General features: G+C 37.2%; 1 protein-coding gene across 1 annotated transcript; it reads left to right on the forward strand.

Moving 5' to 3' along the window:
- Window positions 1-1,270: 1,270 nt before the first annotated feature.
- Window positions 1,271-14,765, forward strand: LOC135471563 (doublesex- and mab-3-related transcription factor A2-like). Its single transcript, XM_064750843.1, has 2 exons — window positions 1,271-1,844; window positions 12,798-14,765. The coding sequence occupies exons 1-2, from the start codon at window positions 1,487-1,489 to the stop codon at window positions 13,640-13,642; spliced, it is 1,203 nt and encodes a 400-aa protein (XP_064606913.1). The 5' UTR covers window positions 1,271-1,486; the 3' UTR covers window positions 13,643-14,765.
- Window positions 14,766-16,857: the final 2,092 nt, after the last annotated feature.

Here is a 16,857-nt window from a genome sequence, read left to right on the forward strand (position 1 = left end):
TAACGTATTTTTAAGGAAATTGATTTTTCAGACTTTTGATTCTTGATACACGATGTACAGTTTGTTTTACGTAGAGTCAAATTAGCAGAATGAATTCATTGATGAAAGTATTCGCATTATATATACAGCTAAGAACCATATATAGTTTGTTACCACAGGTAACATGACAAAAACGCTCAGTTTTCAACTTTAATATTGAAGGAATATGTCATCACAACATAGTTAGGTGACCAATCATTTTTTTTTTTTTTTTTTCGTTTGAATTTTTATTTAGAAATTTAAAGCAAATTTCAATTTTACATCGTGACATTTTCCGTTGTTAACGCAACGAAGCCTCATCACATGTATAGCCTATACTTCGGCTCTTGAAGGCATTAGGTAAAATGCCACCCTGATCGAGGTGGGTTGTATGACTAATTATTAAATCCTGGGCTCATTTTCCTATTTATGATACAGTGATAAAGCGAAAATAAAAAATAAAAATATCTACCAGACTTTTTGGCGAAAAAAATATTCATGAAGGTAAAGCATCGGGGTGGCATACTAATACACTTTTCCCCAATGGTGTGCCTCTCGATATATACCGAGTCCACTGTAACGCATAATCGCTTCACTATAGATGCATGCCTTTGGTTCATTGTATTGCTAACATTCATGTCTTCATCTGTTTTCGCTCGAATCCGCCACAGCAACAAACATGCAGGATTTTCTCTGGTTGGCCATGGTTTGTTTCAAAACACGTGCACTCTACAAACGGTGGTGTTTATTTATTGGTTAGTCCACGAGAATTCGTTTTGTCCGCCTAACCTGGTGAGCCCGAGAGTAGTCAACGATCTTGCCCGCAGTATCATAACGATCATGGTTTTAATAATTCAGAAAACGGGGCGGAGTCTAATAACACAGTAGTAATGCCTAAAAATTTTCTGATCTGGCTTTTGTTGATGTTTTAGCCGCTGATATTTCGTGACCGTCGTTCGACTGGGCGTTGTACTGCCGGCAAATGCGTGTCACAACCAGGACGTTTATTCTAGCCAACGCCAAACGCGGTTCGCTTTCGAAAGAAAAAGTGGCAGCACTTATCACAGAAGGCCGGAAAAACGCAAGACTTCGCCAGGGTTATTATGAGAGTAAGTTATAGCCTGTTTTTTCTACGCACGATCCAGCTGACAGCCCGATTTCAACGCCGGTGGTGAGGAGTTTATGTTCTGCTAGTCCAAATGTATGTATCAAGGTGTGATATGCCAGAGCCCGATTCCACTGACCAATCAGAAGCCTCCACACTGAAAGCTAATCCGAACGGCTACTTGTGAGCCAATTAACGGGCGAAATCTGGGCCGGGTGGCAGTGCGGTCGGCTCTGTGTGGTCGCCGAGTTGGAAGCCGATTGGGAGGCGCCTGAATGTATACAAGTTACTGACACTGCTTCATCCAAACACACTTGGTTACGTGAAAACGGCGGGACAGTTCAGCCGCTCCAAGCTGACACTATGAACCCGACATCGGCTCTTTATCCCCTCACTGAAAAGGGCACTAGGAAGCCCAAATGCGCCCGATGTCGAAATCACGGGATGGTTTCGTGGCTGAAGGGACATAAACGACATTGTCGATTTAAAGATTGTACCTGTCCGAAATGTAACCTTATTGCAGAACGACAGCGTGTGATGGCTGCCCAGGTGGCACTCAAGAGACAGCAGGCTGCTGAAGACGCTATTGCCCTAGGGTTAAGGGCCTGTGCCACTGAGACAGGACTGCCCATGATGACCCCAGGGCCCTTGTGGGGCCCGGGAACTGTCTCCAGCCCTGTCGTGGACTCCATCAAGGACCTCGCAGACATGGAAGACATGGGTAAGACTGTAAAACATGATTTCCTGTTATAATTTTGATATATATACATATATATTTTTAATAGTTTACATGTATTGTAAAAGTAAAAGTGAACAGTGTTTGATTTATCTTGAATGTCAAGCAAATTATTTGACATTCGTGTGCCAATTAATATCCTCTTAAATCATGTTAATCTATACTTTATTGGGTTTAAAATGCTAATTAGGTCATTTCTGACACCATATGAACATAGAAAGTATTTGAGAAAATTTGATATGGTTTCTAACTTCGAATTCTTCAGACAAGATGTATTATTGTTTCAAGTGTAACTTGATTCAGCTGTTTTAGCTTGTCTGAAGAATCCAGTGGTAGAAACAATATCAAAACTGATGCAATAATAATTATCTATATTTGAAAAAAAATCCTAAGTTTGACATGACTTCCAAACCTGAAATCTACAGGCAATACTGAAATGAATGTTTCGTGCCACAATTAAGACAGCGTTTTCACTTGTGTGACTAGTTGCCAGGAGTGGATATCATATCAAATTTGATGAAAAATAATTTTGGTCTTTGTTTGGCGAAAAAATAATTCAATTTTGACATGATTCCCAACAAGTGAAATCTCCAGAGGCCATTGGAATTAGTGGTTTGACTGTCGCTTGAATCAGTATGTTTATAGCATCTGTGGATTTCAGTGTTGGAAATTACACCAGAACTAATATATTTGCTCCCATCGTAGGAAAATACTGTCATTTTGATTTGCTTTCCAGTTTCAAGATCTCTGGAAACTATAGTCGAATTATTATTCCGATTCGTCTTCGGAAGTGTATTTTGACTTGTGCCTGGAGATGTATCGTTTCTGAAACCAAATCAAAAATAGTATAAAGGATACCTGGTCGGAGATTTACATGGATAGTTTTTGCTCTGTGATGAATACATGGAGAACATATACATGTGTGTAATGTATGTAGAAGTTATGTGTTGTTGTAATAAAATGCATACATTCTTCACGGTATAAATGTGTTGTTCTTTTACCTCTCCAAAAGAAAGAAATATTTTTCAGTTCTTATAACCATTATAAAAATTTAACGGATTATAATAACCTATCCCTAGCATGGTAATTTCATTCCTTGAACGATGTCGCAGAACATGCGGTTTATATTGCTTAAACCTAAGGCCTAGACACACATCCCTGTTAAATGTGCATGTATGCACATTCCCCACCCCCAGGAGATTAACCCTCGGTCTTGATGGTCTATTATTGCAGGTGTGAGTAGGTAAACCAAACTAATTCAGATATGTAATCTGTTGCGTGGGTGATAACAATTTTATTTGTAAATACGGGATAAATGTGCACCTACACCATTATGTATTTGAAGGTGTCATACCAACACCTGTGTTGTCATTACGTATTACGCCGTTAAACTATCTGATTTTAGAACAGAAGCCTTATAAAGTGCGAAGATTTACTATAACAAACTGAAACACCGCAATTTGAATTTTTGAGGTCAGTAAATTTTCATCTAGTTGTATTAAATATTTGATGTAAACACAATCCCCATCACAGAGTTTCCTTCCCTCATATTTGTGATAAATAAATTTACTTTATAGCTAAGGGGGTATTAAAATCTGTATGCACCGTTCCCTGCAGGGATGCACCTCAATATTGCTGGGTCTATGAGCCTATAGTTGATACCTATATAAACGATCACTGTTGTTCGGTTATTAAAGGGAGTTTGACCTAAAAAGCTTTTTCTCGGTGTGGACAAAGTTTCAGCTTTCAAATTCACTAAAATGATTGTAAAAGAACACCTGGTAAATATTGAACTGTGCTTAAAGTCGCGGCGTTCTGTATTCTGAGTGAAGGGAAGGTAAATTACCGTAGCAGACCATCGGGATTGTGCTATTGACTTTAAAATAAGTTCCTGCAATACCCTAGGCGAGAAAGCCAGCTGTTCGAGGATTATTGTTATATTTTATGTACATCCTTTACCTTGATTTTAAACATAAGCTGATGTTCTTAATGCTTTTGAATTTGCCTATCTATCTTAAAAACAAAAATCTTAAAAAACAGATTTAAGCGTGACAACTTTTTTTTAAAATTTGCAGTTCTTTTGGTATTTTCACATGTTCCCGATAATCTGTCTTCTGCAAGCCGAATTATATTGTTGTGTAATGACACACTATTAAAGTCGGCCATACCGAAGGTTCTAAATTGTATTGCACAATCGATCCACGCTAAGCTTATGTTTTTCAAATTACATGTATAAGGCTAACAAAGGTTGTCAGATATGAATATGAACCCGTTCTATCCGTTTGATATTTTAATTAGAGACGCTAGTGATAGAGACTGACAATCTGACTCTTAGCTGTCATATCCATGTTTAATCATTTTAATGACAACGTATTATTGAACGTTGAGAAGTCACAATAATGAAACGTAATATTCTGGTGAAACGCTATATAATGCTGTGCATGTTGTACCGGTTGGTTTTTCACTACATAAAGGCTATAAATGTTGAATGAATTAGGGCGAGCTACTCGTTCATTCATTACAACTACACGAATTTTTAAAATACCAACATTTTAGTTTTACGCTACAGTTAAATAAATGTAAACGTCTATGGGTTTATAACGTTGACCGGTTCTTATTTTTCCCTAGCATGGCTGTACTGTGTTAATAAACTTTGATAAAGAGAAAATAGTAAAACTACATAACGAGCCATATATTTTACACTCCTCTAAAACGTCATAATTTCTAACTTGTTTAGAGATAAATACAAATAGTAAAAGCTAAAACGATTGCGAAATACAGGTTTTACAGAGTCTAAAATACGTGTTTGTGTATACAATCACACGACATCATTTTGATGACGACACGATAATAGTAATAAGCATATATATGATGCCGCCGACTGCGCACAATTACTGTTTCCCATGAGTTGTGAAACAAATTATCCTCACACGGAAATGTGAATTAGCTGGTAACTTTTAGAACGCTGTGTACTGAGCAAAATCTGTCTATATCTCAAAATCTCGGTAAAAATATTGGAATGCTTTCAATTCATGGTATATAACGAGTTTAGGGTCATGCCTCTATAGACACCATGAACATTTTAGGTATAGTGTTAGAAACTCAAGTATATATATTTTGTTGAAATAAACTTCCTGGAATTTAAAAATTGTTATGTCAGCATATAAACTGTGTGATAATTTGGTCACGTCACAATAAAACATTGAAATGTATAGGATGTTAAGTGAAAGTTATCGTATATTGTGAGAAGTACTTATGGCAAATTTCTTGAGCTGGGTTCGTCATGTTTGCATTTAAATGTCGGCCAATATATATGTATATATATAGATATATCAATGTATGTGAGAAAACCCACGTGTGAAATACCTATCGTAAGGCACGACCAATCTTTTTGCCTATAAATCTGTAGCTCAAGGAATAAATAACTACTGATTAAATTTAATAATTTGTGCTTGTGGAATGTGTATTATTTTGTGTCATATTTTTTTTTATTTTCTTACTCATAGCCCTCTCAAAGGTTACATCACTTTATATATGTTTACTACATAACTACAGACACTACTATAGACAATATACTACTGTTCTTCTCGTGACACTACTGATCGCTTCTCAGTCGTATAATTGAGCGCATTTAATAAATACAATTCAAGAAACTAAATGATTCAGATTTAATCATTGTAATACACGTAGGAGAATGTCTTAAATCATACATACATCAGACTGAATATAGTGGAAACAGATAGTGGGCAGATGTGTCCGTCAGTGAAAAATCCCCGTGGCTCAAGGGATGAGTGCGTGTGTTGGTGGGAAGGGTGCTTTAAGACCACCATAAGTGTCGAACTCATGGGTGACACGATCGGTGTTTGTTTGAACTGAGTTACAAACTGTCCAAACTTTAGGCCCAGGGAAAACACTGAACAGTGTAAATAGTTTAGTGCGTCTAAATGACAGTGACAACTGTTCGCTTTGGCACGTAGAGTTACATATATAGATATAGGCTGGCTGTCTAATAAATGCATCTAGTTATCGCTTTGCTGGTTGTGTTAAATATCATATATGCGCGGCAGGTTACGAGGGAAATGTGTCTCTTAGTACAAACTGATGACGTCAACTTTAACACAGCAGGTCATTTGATAGTCGACTGTAAATGGTTTTGCACTTTCGATGTATTATTCTCAATTATTCGGTAAAATAGAATTAATGTCTCACATTAATTCAGTTCTAAACAACTGACACAACTGTCAAAGTTACATATAATATAAATTCTTTCTGCGTGAAGGTGACGTGTCATTGTCTTGATATATGTATTGGCGAGATGAAGTAGGATACGTGTTACTGAATATCGGAACATACATGAATGTCTTTTGGCCTACCAATGAATTATATCGGCATACTTTGTCATTATCTCTTTCTCCAAGAATTGCTTGTCGCGGAAACTGTACGATTTCAGCAATACAGGATCATTCAGTATTCTACTATTCAAATTTTAATGGTATAATACGCCATAAAGAAAGGCAATGCCTTAAGATGAAAGTATTCAATATTCCAGCGATATAGTCAAGTATATAAATAGAGGTCAGAGAATTAAAACTGTGTATATTGCTTCATGCATGAATGGCATGTTGCTACGGCGAAGCATTTGCTGTCTAACATTTGTACGTATAGACCAATATACTATTCGGTGAGTCTTAAATATTTTATAATACGAATGTAAAAGCCTGTTATAAGCACGCATGTCATCATTAGTCATTTTTGCATACTACAGTGATTGTAAATTTTATAAAAACCATTTAATATTTTAAGACATTATTAAACGATACCTTATTTTGCCATTGCTCAACTTGTATGTTGATTTCTTCCGTGTCACAGTGAAGGAACTATAATAATTCTCTTTGTATAACTATGCAACACATCATTATTCATCACATATAAAATAATTTAACTTTAAATGTTCAAATTTATGAGTTACATTTAATTGCTTATAAAACATGTTTTAGAAGCATTTAAATGATTTTTTAATTTAAGCATTTAATGATTTTTTTAAAAATCACATCAAAATGGGATTGTTGTTTTAACGTGGGGAATATTTTTGTGGATGGACGTTTATAATAAAGTAAAGAGTAAAACTTGAAAACAAATACTATAAGAGCCAAAACTTTTTTACATCTATTCCATGATTGCAAAATTCTAATATGTAAAGTAATAGTAATTTGTTGGTTTAAAAAGTTTACAGGCAGTCTCTTCAACAACTAGAAATTTGCGTTACAAAAAGGTTGGTTGCAAATATATAGATGTGAGAGTTTAAATGCCTACGCTTTCAAAAAAACTGAGCAAACCAGCTTTGAAGGTTTTCAAGGACACCAAAACAATAGGATGAACGTATGCAGTTTTTGGTAGACCTCATGTATATATAAGATCTACCACAAACTTCATGCAATATGTCACCCATTGTCTAGTTTTGTGGTCTTTAACTGTTTTAATTTGGTTAGAATCTTTATTGATTTATATATTTTACGGTTCGACATTGGGGAAACTATAAATGTAAAAAAAATATCTCGCATTTGTCTAAAGCAATATATACAAGCAAAATGAAATGTATATAGAAAACGATCTGTTTCGAATTAGTGTATTGAAATGGAAAGTTAGTGATTTTACCTGTGCTATATATTTTTTGTGTTTATTTATGGGAGCATTTAAAACGGTTTAAACTGACTGGAGTGTTTTTAAAATGACAGTATGGGACTGTAGATAAACTGTATCACTCAGAAATATTTTAGAGTCAGCCCTTAAATGTTTCTTACACGATAACATGTAAATAATCTCAAATATGGTATTCAGAGTGGTAGATATTCTGCAATTAGCCTGGTTTTATTTGATTCTTGTCAGTAACATCAGCATCAATATATAAACCATAGAAACCGCAAACATGATGTTTCCAAGGAATCGGGAAACTCTACATTAAACATTCTTTCAAGGATGACAACATTTTAACAAATTTTAAGAATTCTGTTTGGAATTGTATCTATAGTATCATCATGGGTTCAGCACTTCGCGATTACAGGTGTATATGCACCAATTTGAGGGCATAGCATCTATGAATGACACCACGTTATATACTTTCAGCTGAATAAAGTGTCCGTACAACTGTCTGGACTATAGTCTCTACCGGTGATCGCCTCCATGGGACATCCATGTTTTTAAAATGCCAAGAAGTTATTCTTTAATCTCTGACTTGGCCTGTGAAAACAGCCGTCTGACAGCGCTAACATTTAAGCAATTACAAGCCTTTTTCTTGACACATTTTTCTGCTTACAATTTGTCAGTGGCTTAGAGCAAGTTTCTGTTGCTTCGCTCTGCACGTGCGCGCCATGATGGGGCGAGCGAACACAGCGGTTAAGTACAAGGGTCTCGACAGCTTAACGGGCATAAACGTTTTTTTTTTTTTTTGGCGTTGGGCTTCTAAACTGTGCCTTGAACAACACCCCCAATTCCGAACCTGTGCTTGTCAGGTTGAGGAATAAAGACAAGCACTTCATGGAAAGTATCAAAATTCCACTTTCGGCAGAGTACATTGTCACGAAAACTAGGCGTGTTTTTTCTTCTATTTCTCCCGTACAAGCAAGAGAAACATTTTCCTTTTAACTGGTACTTGTCTGGTAGAGCACTCAAAATTCTGCGCATTGCGCGGTACATATAACTGCCCCGCTTAAAAAGTATCGGGACTTTGTGGCGAAGTCGAAGAGAATTATACACAAAGATTAAAATTCTATTCGAAGTCGAGTGAGTGCTTTTACGTTCGTAAAGGCCTGGTGAAAAAAACAATGCGGGATAAGAGTCAGAAGCCATTTCATTGTTTTCTGAGAACATTCTATGCGAAAAGGAAAACGCAAAAAAAGGGGGGAAGCATTTTCAACAGTGGTTGACGTTGGTGAGGTGATTACAGGAATTACGAGCGTTAAGGAATGTGAGATACCGGCTTGAACCATGTAGATCCTGTTAAAATATGAAATTCCTAAATTGTATATATTCCCTTAGGTATTTTCATACGGTGCAGACAAATAATAACAGAACGTTCCAGGGGTTCGGAGGATATAAAATGCACAATTTGGCGGCAAGGGAAGTATTTGTTGGCTTATCCGTACCACATGTGAACTGGGGAGAGAGGGGACGATTCCAGTCTGACCCTCGGGTGTTATTGACACATGGCTTGCTCTCTGACTGGAGACCACCATAACAGAGAAACCTACAGCAGGTCAGGTCGGTTATCGACTCTCAGCTTATATAGACATACCTGATACGTGAAAGAGCTGAGACTTGGAAAACGTTTCTTGTGTGTTAGTGTGTAATAAGTCGAATAGTCATGGTTAATATACATACCATTATTTTCTTAACAGTGTAGTACTTTAAATTAATTTAATGAGGTCTGGAAATCAACTTTATATTGTTTCTCAAATTTTCCAGTACGTGGTTCTGCTGCTTTCTAAAATGTGAACCTACATATAGTTATCTAAAGTTGTCAGTGTATATTGCGCAAAGCATAGCAATGTGGCGAACTTTAATGTTTTCAAATGAACAATGTTCAGTAAATCTCCAATTATGGCACATATTTCTGTAGTACGCCACCACTTTCTTTTCGCACAAACCAACTGACGAACACTTTGCCAGTGCAATTCAATGCTCGACCATGCCGGTGACTCGACCATACCGGGTGCAGCTGAAATCTCCGAACAATTTCATGTAGGAGATATGCTGAGCTTAAACGTCAGTGTAGAAATCAAGAAACATCATAATTACAACTATTTAATCTATTTCAAATACCACTTTGCTTTGATTTTCCATGGCACCCTAATATTATACGGCTTTATCTCAACAATTCAGTAACTTAAGCATACTTACCCTACGTGAATACATTTGATTCAACATTTTAAAGTATCGTTTCTTGAAGACTTTTGTCCATAAATAATGTTCTAAGTATTATTGTAAATATTTTATTTTGCAAGCTGTGACAAATATTGAAATTCAGGAGCTTCGGTTATCATGTAATATAAGTTTAAACAGCTTGACCGTATATATATATATATATATATATATATATATATATATATATATATATATATATATATATATATATATATATATATGTGTGTGTGTGTGTGTGTGTGTGTGTGTGTGTGTGTGTGTGTGTGTGTGTGTGTGTGTTTCTCTCAGCAAACATTTTTATGGCTATATCTGTATACAATTTAATAATAGGGGAAAAGGAGCCACTGTGCCACTGGAGCCGGTAGATTGGCCTCGGCAGGCTACGTGCCACACTGGGGCCACCCGACCCTTGAGGGGAAATTGAAGCGCTCAGAAAACCTGTTTTTCTGTTGTTAATAGCCAGTTAACTTGAAGGATAATCTTCCATGTGGAGAAAATGTGTCAAAATAGATCAGAATACTAAAACAATTGAACACAAGTTTGGAAACACACTGGCTTGACACCCGATGCTTAGAATTGGTATATTGTATTAAATGCATGGATTTTTGACCCCACGTCCATTTAATAAATGCTATCCTACATTGTAAATTGAATTCTGTGTTATATCACACCTAAATTAAAGCAAAACATTTCATTCGGAAAATAAAAATTCTACAAAGTAATTGATTTAGCTCTTCGCCGGGGAAATTATCAGTTGTTGTCTACTTTCTTGGTGATCGTTTTTCTGTAGTATAACATAGCACAAACGTCTTGTTTGAGGGAATAAGTTTACTTAAAACATGGTAGCCAAAAATGTATTTAGCCGTACCTTGTGTATTTTTTTCACATTTCATGGTGTAAATCCTGCGCATAATATACGCAGCTATAGACGTTTACTGTATTCAGCAGTTCTTATACATCATAATCCGCTGAGTAAAATTGGAATTCCAACCATAAACACAAAGCATTTTATATATTTTCGCCTCGGAACTTTTTATGATGTGCCATGTATTGTAATGATAGGTCAAGAATATTGTTTGGAATGTTTTGATCATATCAACCTTAGCTCAGTTTTGAATCATGCGCGATATTAGATCAAATGAAGCATGACCTGGATTCTCATCGAATTTCTATGTAAGAGCTCAACTTAACATCATAAATTATGAAATTAACGGTAAATGTTTTCTTATTACAATTTCAATCTCCTGACATTATAATTGACCTTCATTCATAAGAGAAGAGATGATATGTCATTGTCACTTTCTGCTGTTTCCTTCACTAATGCATCCACCATTTACATTTACTTTTGGAAGTGTTCGGCCACGAAAAGAAAACCTAAGATATAACTATAGAATTACGGAAGCGGAAGCTGTCTCGTTTGTAACAGGAATCAGTGGCATCATCTTCCGGCTAAATGGTACAGCCAGTGTTGGCTTTTTCACCTGGGTCAAATAGACCCAGCCAACTCAGCTCCAGACTTGGCTTCCGGTCCAGGGATGGACGTGTAAACATCTGTCAGTCGGCCGCCCGCTGGACCCCGGGGGGACAGGCCGAGCTGTATCTGTCTTCAAAGACGGAAATAGACGTTTCTTTTATAATGACGCCTGCGTGGTTCAGCGATACAGTCATTGTGCTTAGCTCTTTCACCTCTTTCACCTTAGGATTTGAAGTAATTCAAGACATATACAGTATATAAATTTCCAAATTTCTCCAAAAGGGCGATTTTATTTCTAAAATCAATAGATGTGGTATTGTTCTCAACTGTATCTTGATACTCTTCTTTTATGCATTCGGAGCCATATCCGGCAGATGTAAAGCCATAATCATTCATTCCTTTGTAAAATGGATCATACGCTATCAATGTCAATCTTATATATCAAACAGTGAATTTATTTTAATTATCCCTTCCGCCAAGATCAACCTGGTTTACACTATGACCTTTTAAGTAACTCTTGTCAGGCAAATGCATTATGTGAAAGTAAAACATACTGTCGCCACTGCAAGAGCCATTCAAGTCCCACACAAAATTTGTTCAGAATTGAGAATAAAATAATAACCGATCTACCGATCTTACCACATTGGAAAGGTGTCGTTTAAGTTATAAATTTACAAGAAGCACTCTGAGTTGTTGATATAGATACGTATATATCCTATTGTATGTGTCACCGTATAGATCAAATGGAGCATTGCTTGCAATGTATTTGGATGGATGTTTATATCTGGCTTGTCTCAAATGTTTTGTGGAAGACACAATTTTTCTAGCTTTTTATGCATCAAGGCAAAGATGTCCATTTTTACTCCAACAAATGTGCAAGCTGAACCAGTCGGAAATCAGAACGTTTAGTAGACACAGCCCAAACGTGAACTCCGGTAAACACAGGCTTCTAACCAAAGCACAGAATACTGTGAGGAACTTCTTCTAGAGGCACTTTCACGTCAGTGCCACAAGTGAGTGGCCATGCACACAGTTCTGTGGAGTAATGATTCGTGCAGTTGCTTACTGCTTACTTTCTGTACAATGGCTGCTGTATAGCATACAATGTTGTAGTAACACAGCATACAACGAAGGAGAAGTTTCTGTCATGTACACAAAATACATTCTACACCAGAGCAGTAAACCAGATTTTATAACCAGGGAAAATTCATGTTCACACAAATATACACTAATGAATAATTTTAATTACGAAGGAATTTTGTGTTGTATTCGTATTTTTTAATCAAGAGAGTTTCGCGCCACGCAGTCATCGTATTCGGAATGCAGCAGGTATACTTACAAAGTAACCTATGATCGGAAGTGCAATGGAAATGTTAGGACAATTGATTTTCATAAGTGCTTGGGTACATTCACGTGGAAAGGTAAAACTTGGATCGGATATTCCACACGGTGTACATAAGTAAGAATTCCTGACTTTCCGTGAGCTAATTGCTACCTGTAGAGCATACCCACTCAATACAATGTTGTTCTTTTTTATTTTGCAGATGGTTGCGGCAAGTCGGACATTGATAGCAGCAGTGACAATGAAAGAGAATCACCTACAACCAGCACTCCCGTGGTTGAGTCCACCCAGCCACCGCCCAAACCCAAGACGCCGCCCAAACAGCAACTTCAACAACAGCAGCAGCAGCCGTCGTCCACCCACAGCGGGAAAATTTCCTCTTCTGACTCCGCCACTGCACCAACTGGCTTTCGACCTGGTCGATTGTCCAACCTAGAGATTCTGGAGCGCGTTTTCCCCTTACAGAGGAAGTCAGTGTTGGAGTTAGTCTTGCAGGGTTGTAATGGAGATTTGGTGAAAGCCATTGAACATTTTTTGTCGGCTCAGGACACATTGTTAGCTCAGCAACACGCCGTACTGCATGGCAGATCAGAGCCGAGGTTTTCTCCGTATGTCAACGCTAGCTCACCATTCCGCCCAATGAACGGCACAAATAAAATAGCTTATGGTGGTTTGAAATCTGCTTTTACCCCACTGACACCCACTACCTCCTTAAACGGCATCCACTCGGCATTTTCACCCCAGGGCACAGCAGGATTTACCCCGGATGCTCTACGAGCACCATTTTTCCAGCATCCTTCTAGATCAGAACTACTGACGGCAGCGCCGCACTTTGGATACGCATCATTGGGAGCCATTCCTACGTCACTGCACGGCAACTTCTCAGTGTCATCCCCATTTTTTCTAAACCCGTACCGACCTATGACTCTTTCGACGTCTCCGCCTCGCACCAGGACGCCAGACAAGGGCAGTGAAAAATCACCAATGACTGATTCTGACAGAGCTTCTGATGGTTGGGACGATCGAGATCTCAAAGACACTGATTAACGATCGAGCTATGTCGCGAATTTGATGCCAGTTCACACACTGTGTGGTTGTTGTTATGTTATTATTGCTAATAGAGGATGCCCAGAAGTTTTAGGAACATTGACAGAAACCGATACACCCAGTTACATTGTTGCTGTTGATATAATTTTCATTGATCAGAACAATCAATGGTCTGATGAAGGGACTTCTTGAGTCAGCTGTCGAATTTATATGTTAATTGATATGAATAATTGTATCAAAATCTCCTTAACTCGGATGAATAGGAAGATTCCTGATTGGTTGCTTTCTTTAGCTTCTGAAAAATTTCACATCTCGTTTATTTACTTTCAAGTATACCATTCACGTAACCAGTCAGATTGTGATTTGGATCGGGTACACATTTTTGACCAGTAACACTTTGTGTTATCATCTACTGAAGCTTTGACATTTGGGAAATCACGAGGAAAAATACAAGACGATTTCTTACCTTTGCTTTCATGTGAACTCTTAAATGCTACTCGCATGGATGTATGTAGTTGTGGCTGCAAAAGAATCTTATCTCAATTAGCAGTTATGTCATTGAGAAGTGTATCTACATGTATATATAGCTGACGCTGTACGTATAATGTATCTGCATTATTCAGCTAGCTGGGATAATGCATAAATGTTCGTGTCCAATGTTTGAGCTCTTGGCGATTATCATTAATGGTGCAACAGCTAGGTGGAATAATAGATGTCACTAACTGCTAGTGGAGTGCTACTCAGAGCGTTTAAATATGACGTACCTTTTACATCAAAACATGATTCCTATCAAACTTTTTAAGATATAGGTGTACATATATTACTACAAATCTGTCAATTTGCTAATTATTGTCAGTGGTTACAGTAGATTTGTAGGGTTAATGGCTTATGGAATGTATGAATGAATAACATATTTAATATTGCTGTGTAAGAGTGATAGAGCATACAAAGGTAAAAGGTAACAGAAAGATGTGTGACGTAAATGTGAAACTGGGGTATGACTCGAGAAATGTAAGTCTTGGTCACAAGACATTAGATTATTAGACTCAAGATAACTCTTCTGAGGTACAATTTGTATTTTATGTCTGTATAAAGTAAATGGCGAAAGTAGTGTACAATATCCATCATGAGAAGGATTATAAAAGTCATAATTAAAGTCAACGTCTTAAAATCTATTCAATTCTTGGTCATTTTGATATAACTCATTGTGTCCTATACAAAGGACGTGTGGTCGGTAAAGTGCCGTAAAACCTAATTAATTTGATTGCTTTGTTTTAGTGTTTTTACAATACATCAAACCAAAATATCGATGTCTCATGACGAAGTTTTAACATTATTCAAGATAAATGTTCCTTCCTTGCATAGTCTCCAGGAAGAGCGTATTATCCTTAGAGGGAGGGTAATTGCAGAACTTCTGTCGACGCAATAGGAAAACAATTCATGGTAACAACGATTAATAATATTTCTATTCAGTGGTGAAGATCATTTAGCCGCAAGCCTTAATTATGTTTCTCAAGCAGAATAGAAGTGATGTGTTCCTTCCTTTATACAAGTCAGATGTCTCAGAAAGCATAAACCTCATGTATCTCTTAAAGTATAAAAATCATATGTTTCATACAGTGTACAAGGCATCTCTGGCAGTATACCCGTGATATGTCTCAGACAGTATACACGTCGTGGGTCTCTGGCAGTAAACACGACGTGTATCTCAGGCAGCATTCACGTCGTGTCTCTGACAGTATACACGTTGTGTGTCTCATACAGTAAGTACTACGTGTGTCTCTAACAGTATACACGAGATGTCTCCCAGACAGTGTACACGTCATGTGACTGACAGCAAAAACGACATGTGTCTGACAGTATACACGTGATATCTCCAAGACAGTATACACGTCGGGTCTCTCGTGTTTCTCACGTGTCAGATAATACACACGTCACATGTCTCTGACTGTATACACGACATGTGTCTCATAGTGTACATGTCATGTTTCTCTGATAGTATACACGTCATGTGTCTTTCTACGATCTGTTACACTAAATACAAGTTGTGTCTCAGGCAGCATACAGCTGTCTGGTAAATGTGAAGGATAAGCTGATTCATCTCCAATATACTCGTTCATTTTTATTTTTTTTAATATTTTATAATCGCCATACACTAGAGTTATTCATTTTTTCGCTGGCTGTCAGTTTTGTGAGAGAAAAAACTGGATTGCCTGTGGTAAACCACTGCCCTTTGGCACGTTACTTGCAAACTTTCCCACGTATGAAATACAGATATGTACACAGTACTGGCGAAAGACAAGTGGTCGTCAACGGCCACAGAAACGTGTTGTCATAAATGCCCCAAAAGAAGTCGGAGATGGGAAATCTACAAATTTACTCAGTTTTAATGATGACTACAAATTAATGAAAACCTGAGGATTCATCCACAAATAGGCTTTTTGGAAGAATCTGATAGATCGTTCAGATATAGAAACAATGAAATATAAATTGCAGCCTCAACTAAAGTCTGAACAAAAGGAGACACCATAAAAATGGTCTAAGGGAACACAATGTTATGGTAGCATGCAGTTAAAACTCCTTTGTGTCTTCCTTACGCTGTGGTCGAAGAAATATTTTTTATTATTTATTGTTTTATTTCCTTCAAGCGGATTATCCAGGGCCAAAGGTCACTAGAGGTTCTCCTATATAGTAGATTGTTTGGAATGTGTTTGTACAAGACTGTGGTGCGGCCTACTAATTATATGTGATATACTTGCATTTTCTTCGGAGATGTTTTCTTTTCCAATTTAGGTTTATTCATAAGATGGCCCGATTTCCCACCATGCATCTGTTTAATTCGTGACTACATTTATTTGATAAATGTAATTCTCTCGTCAGATATTTGGACATTCAGCACAATATGTTCCCTTTCAATTAGTGATGTCTAGAATGTGAACAATCTTGCCCCACAATAGTGTGTCACTAAAGCCACCTGTTTGACATCTGATAAGTAACATACATTGGTGTCAACAAATGAAATTGTCTGCTTTTGGACGCGGGGGTTTTAAACCTAAAACTAACCGACAGTACTGCAAAACTATTTAAGTTCTGAATATTAAACTTACAATAAAAATAGAATGTGATAGAAAATATATCTCTGATTGAAGATATTACGAAGCATTGCAACTTGGGCACTGTGCCTATGAGAAGAACAAATTCTATAAACATTGGCT

Source organism: Liolophura sinensis, chromosome 7, assembly GCF_032854445.1.
Source record: "Liolophura sinensis isolate JHLJ2023 chromosome 7, CUHK_Ljap_v2, whole genome shotgun sequence".
Taxonomy (NCBI): Eukaryota; Metazoa; Mollusca; class Polyplacophora; order Chitonida; family Chitonidae; genus Liolophura; species Liolophura sinensis.

Excerpts from the sequence above, each read along its gene's own strand:
- LOC135471563 (XM_064750843.1), top strand. The coding sequence starts at position 1,487 with ATGAACCCGACATCGGCTCTTTATCCCCTCACTGAAAAGGGCACTAGG. Across the intron at positions 1,845-12,797 it reads CGCAGACATGGAAGACATGG|ATGGTTGCGGCAAGTCGGAC; the intron begins GTAAGACTGTAA and ends TTTATTTTGCAG.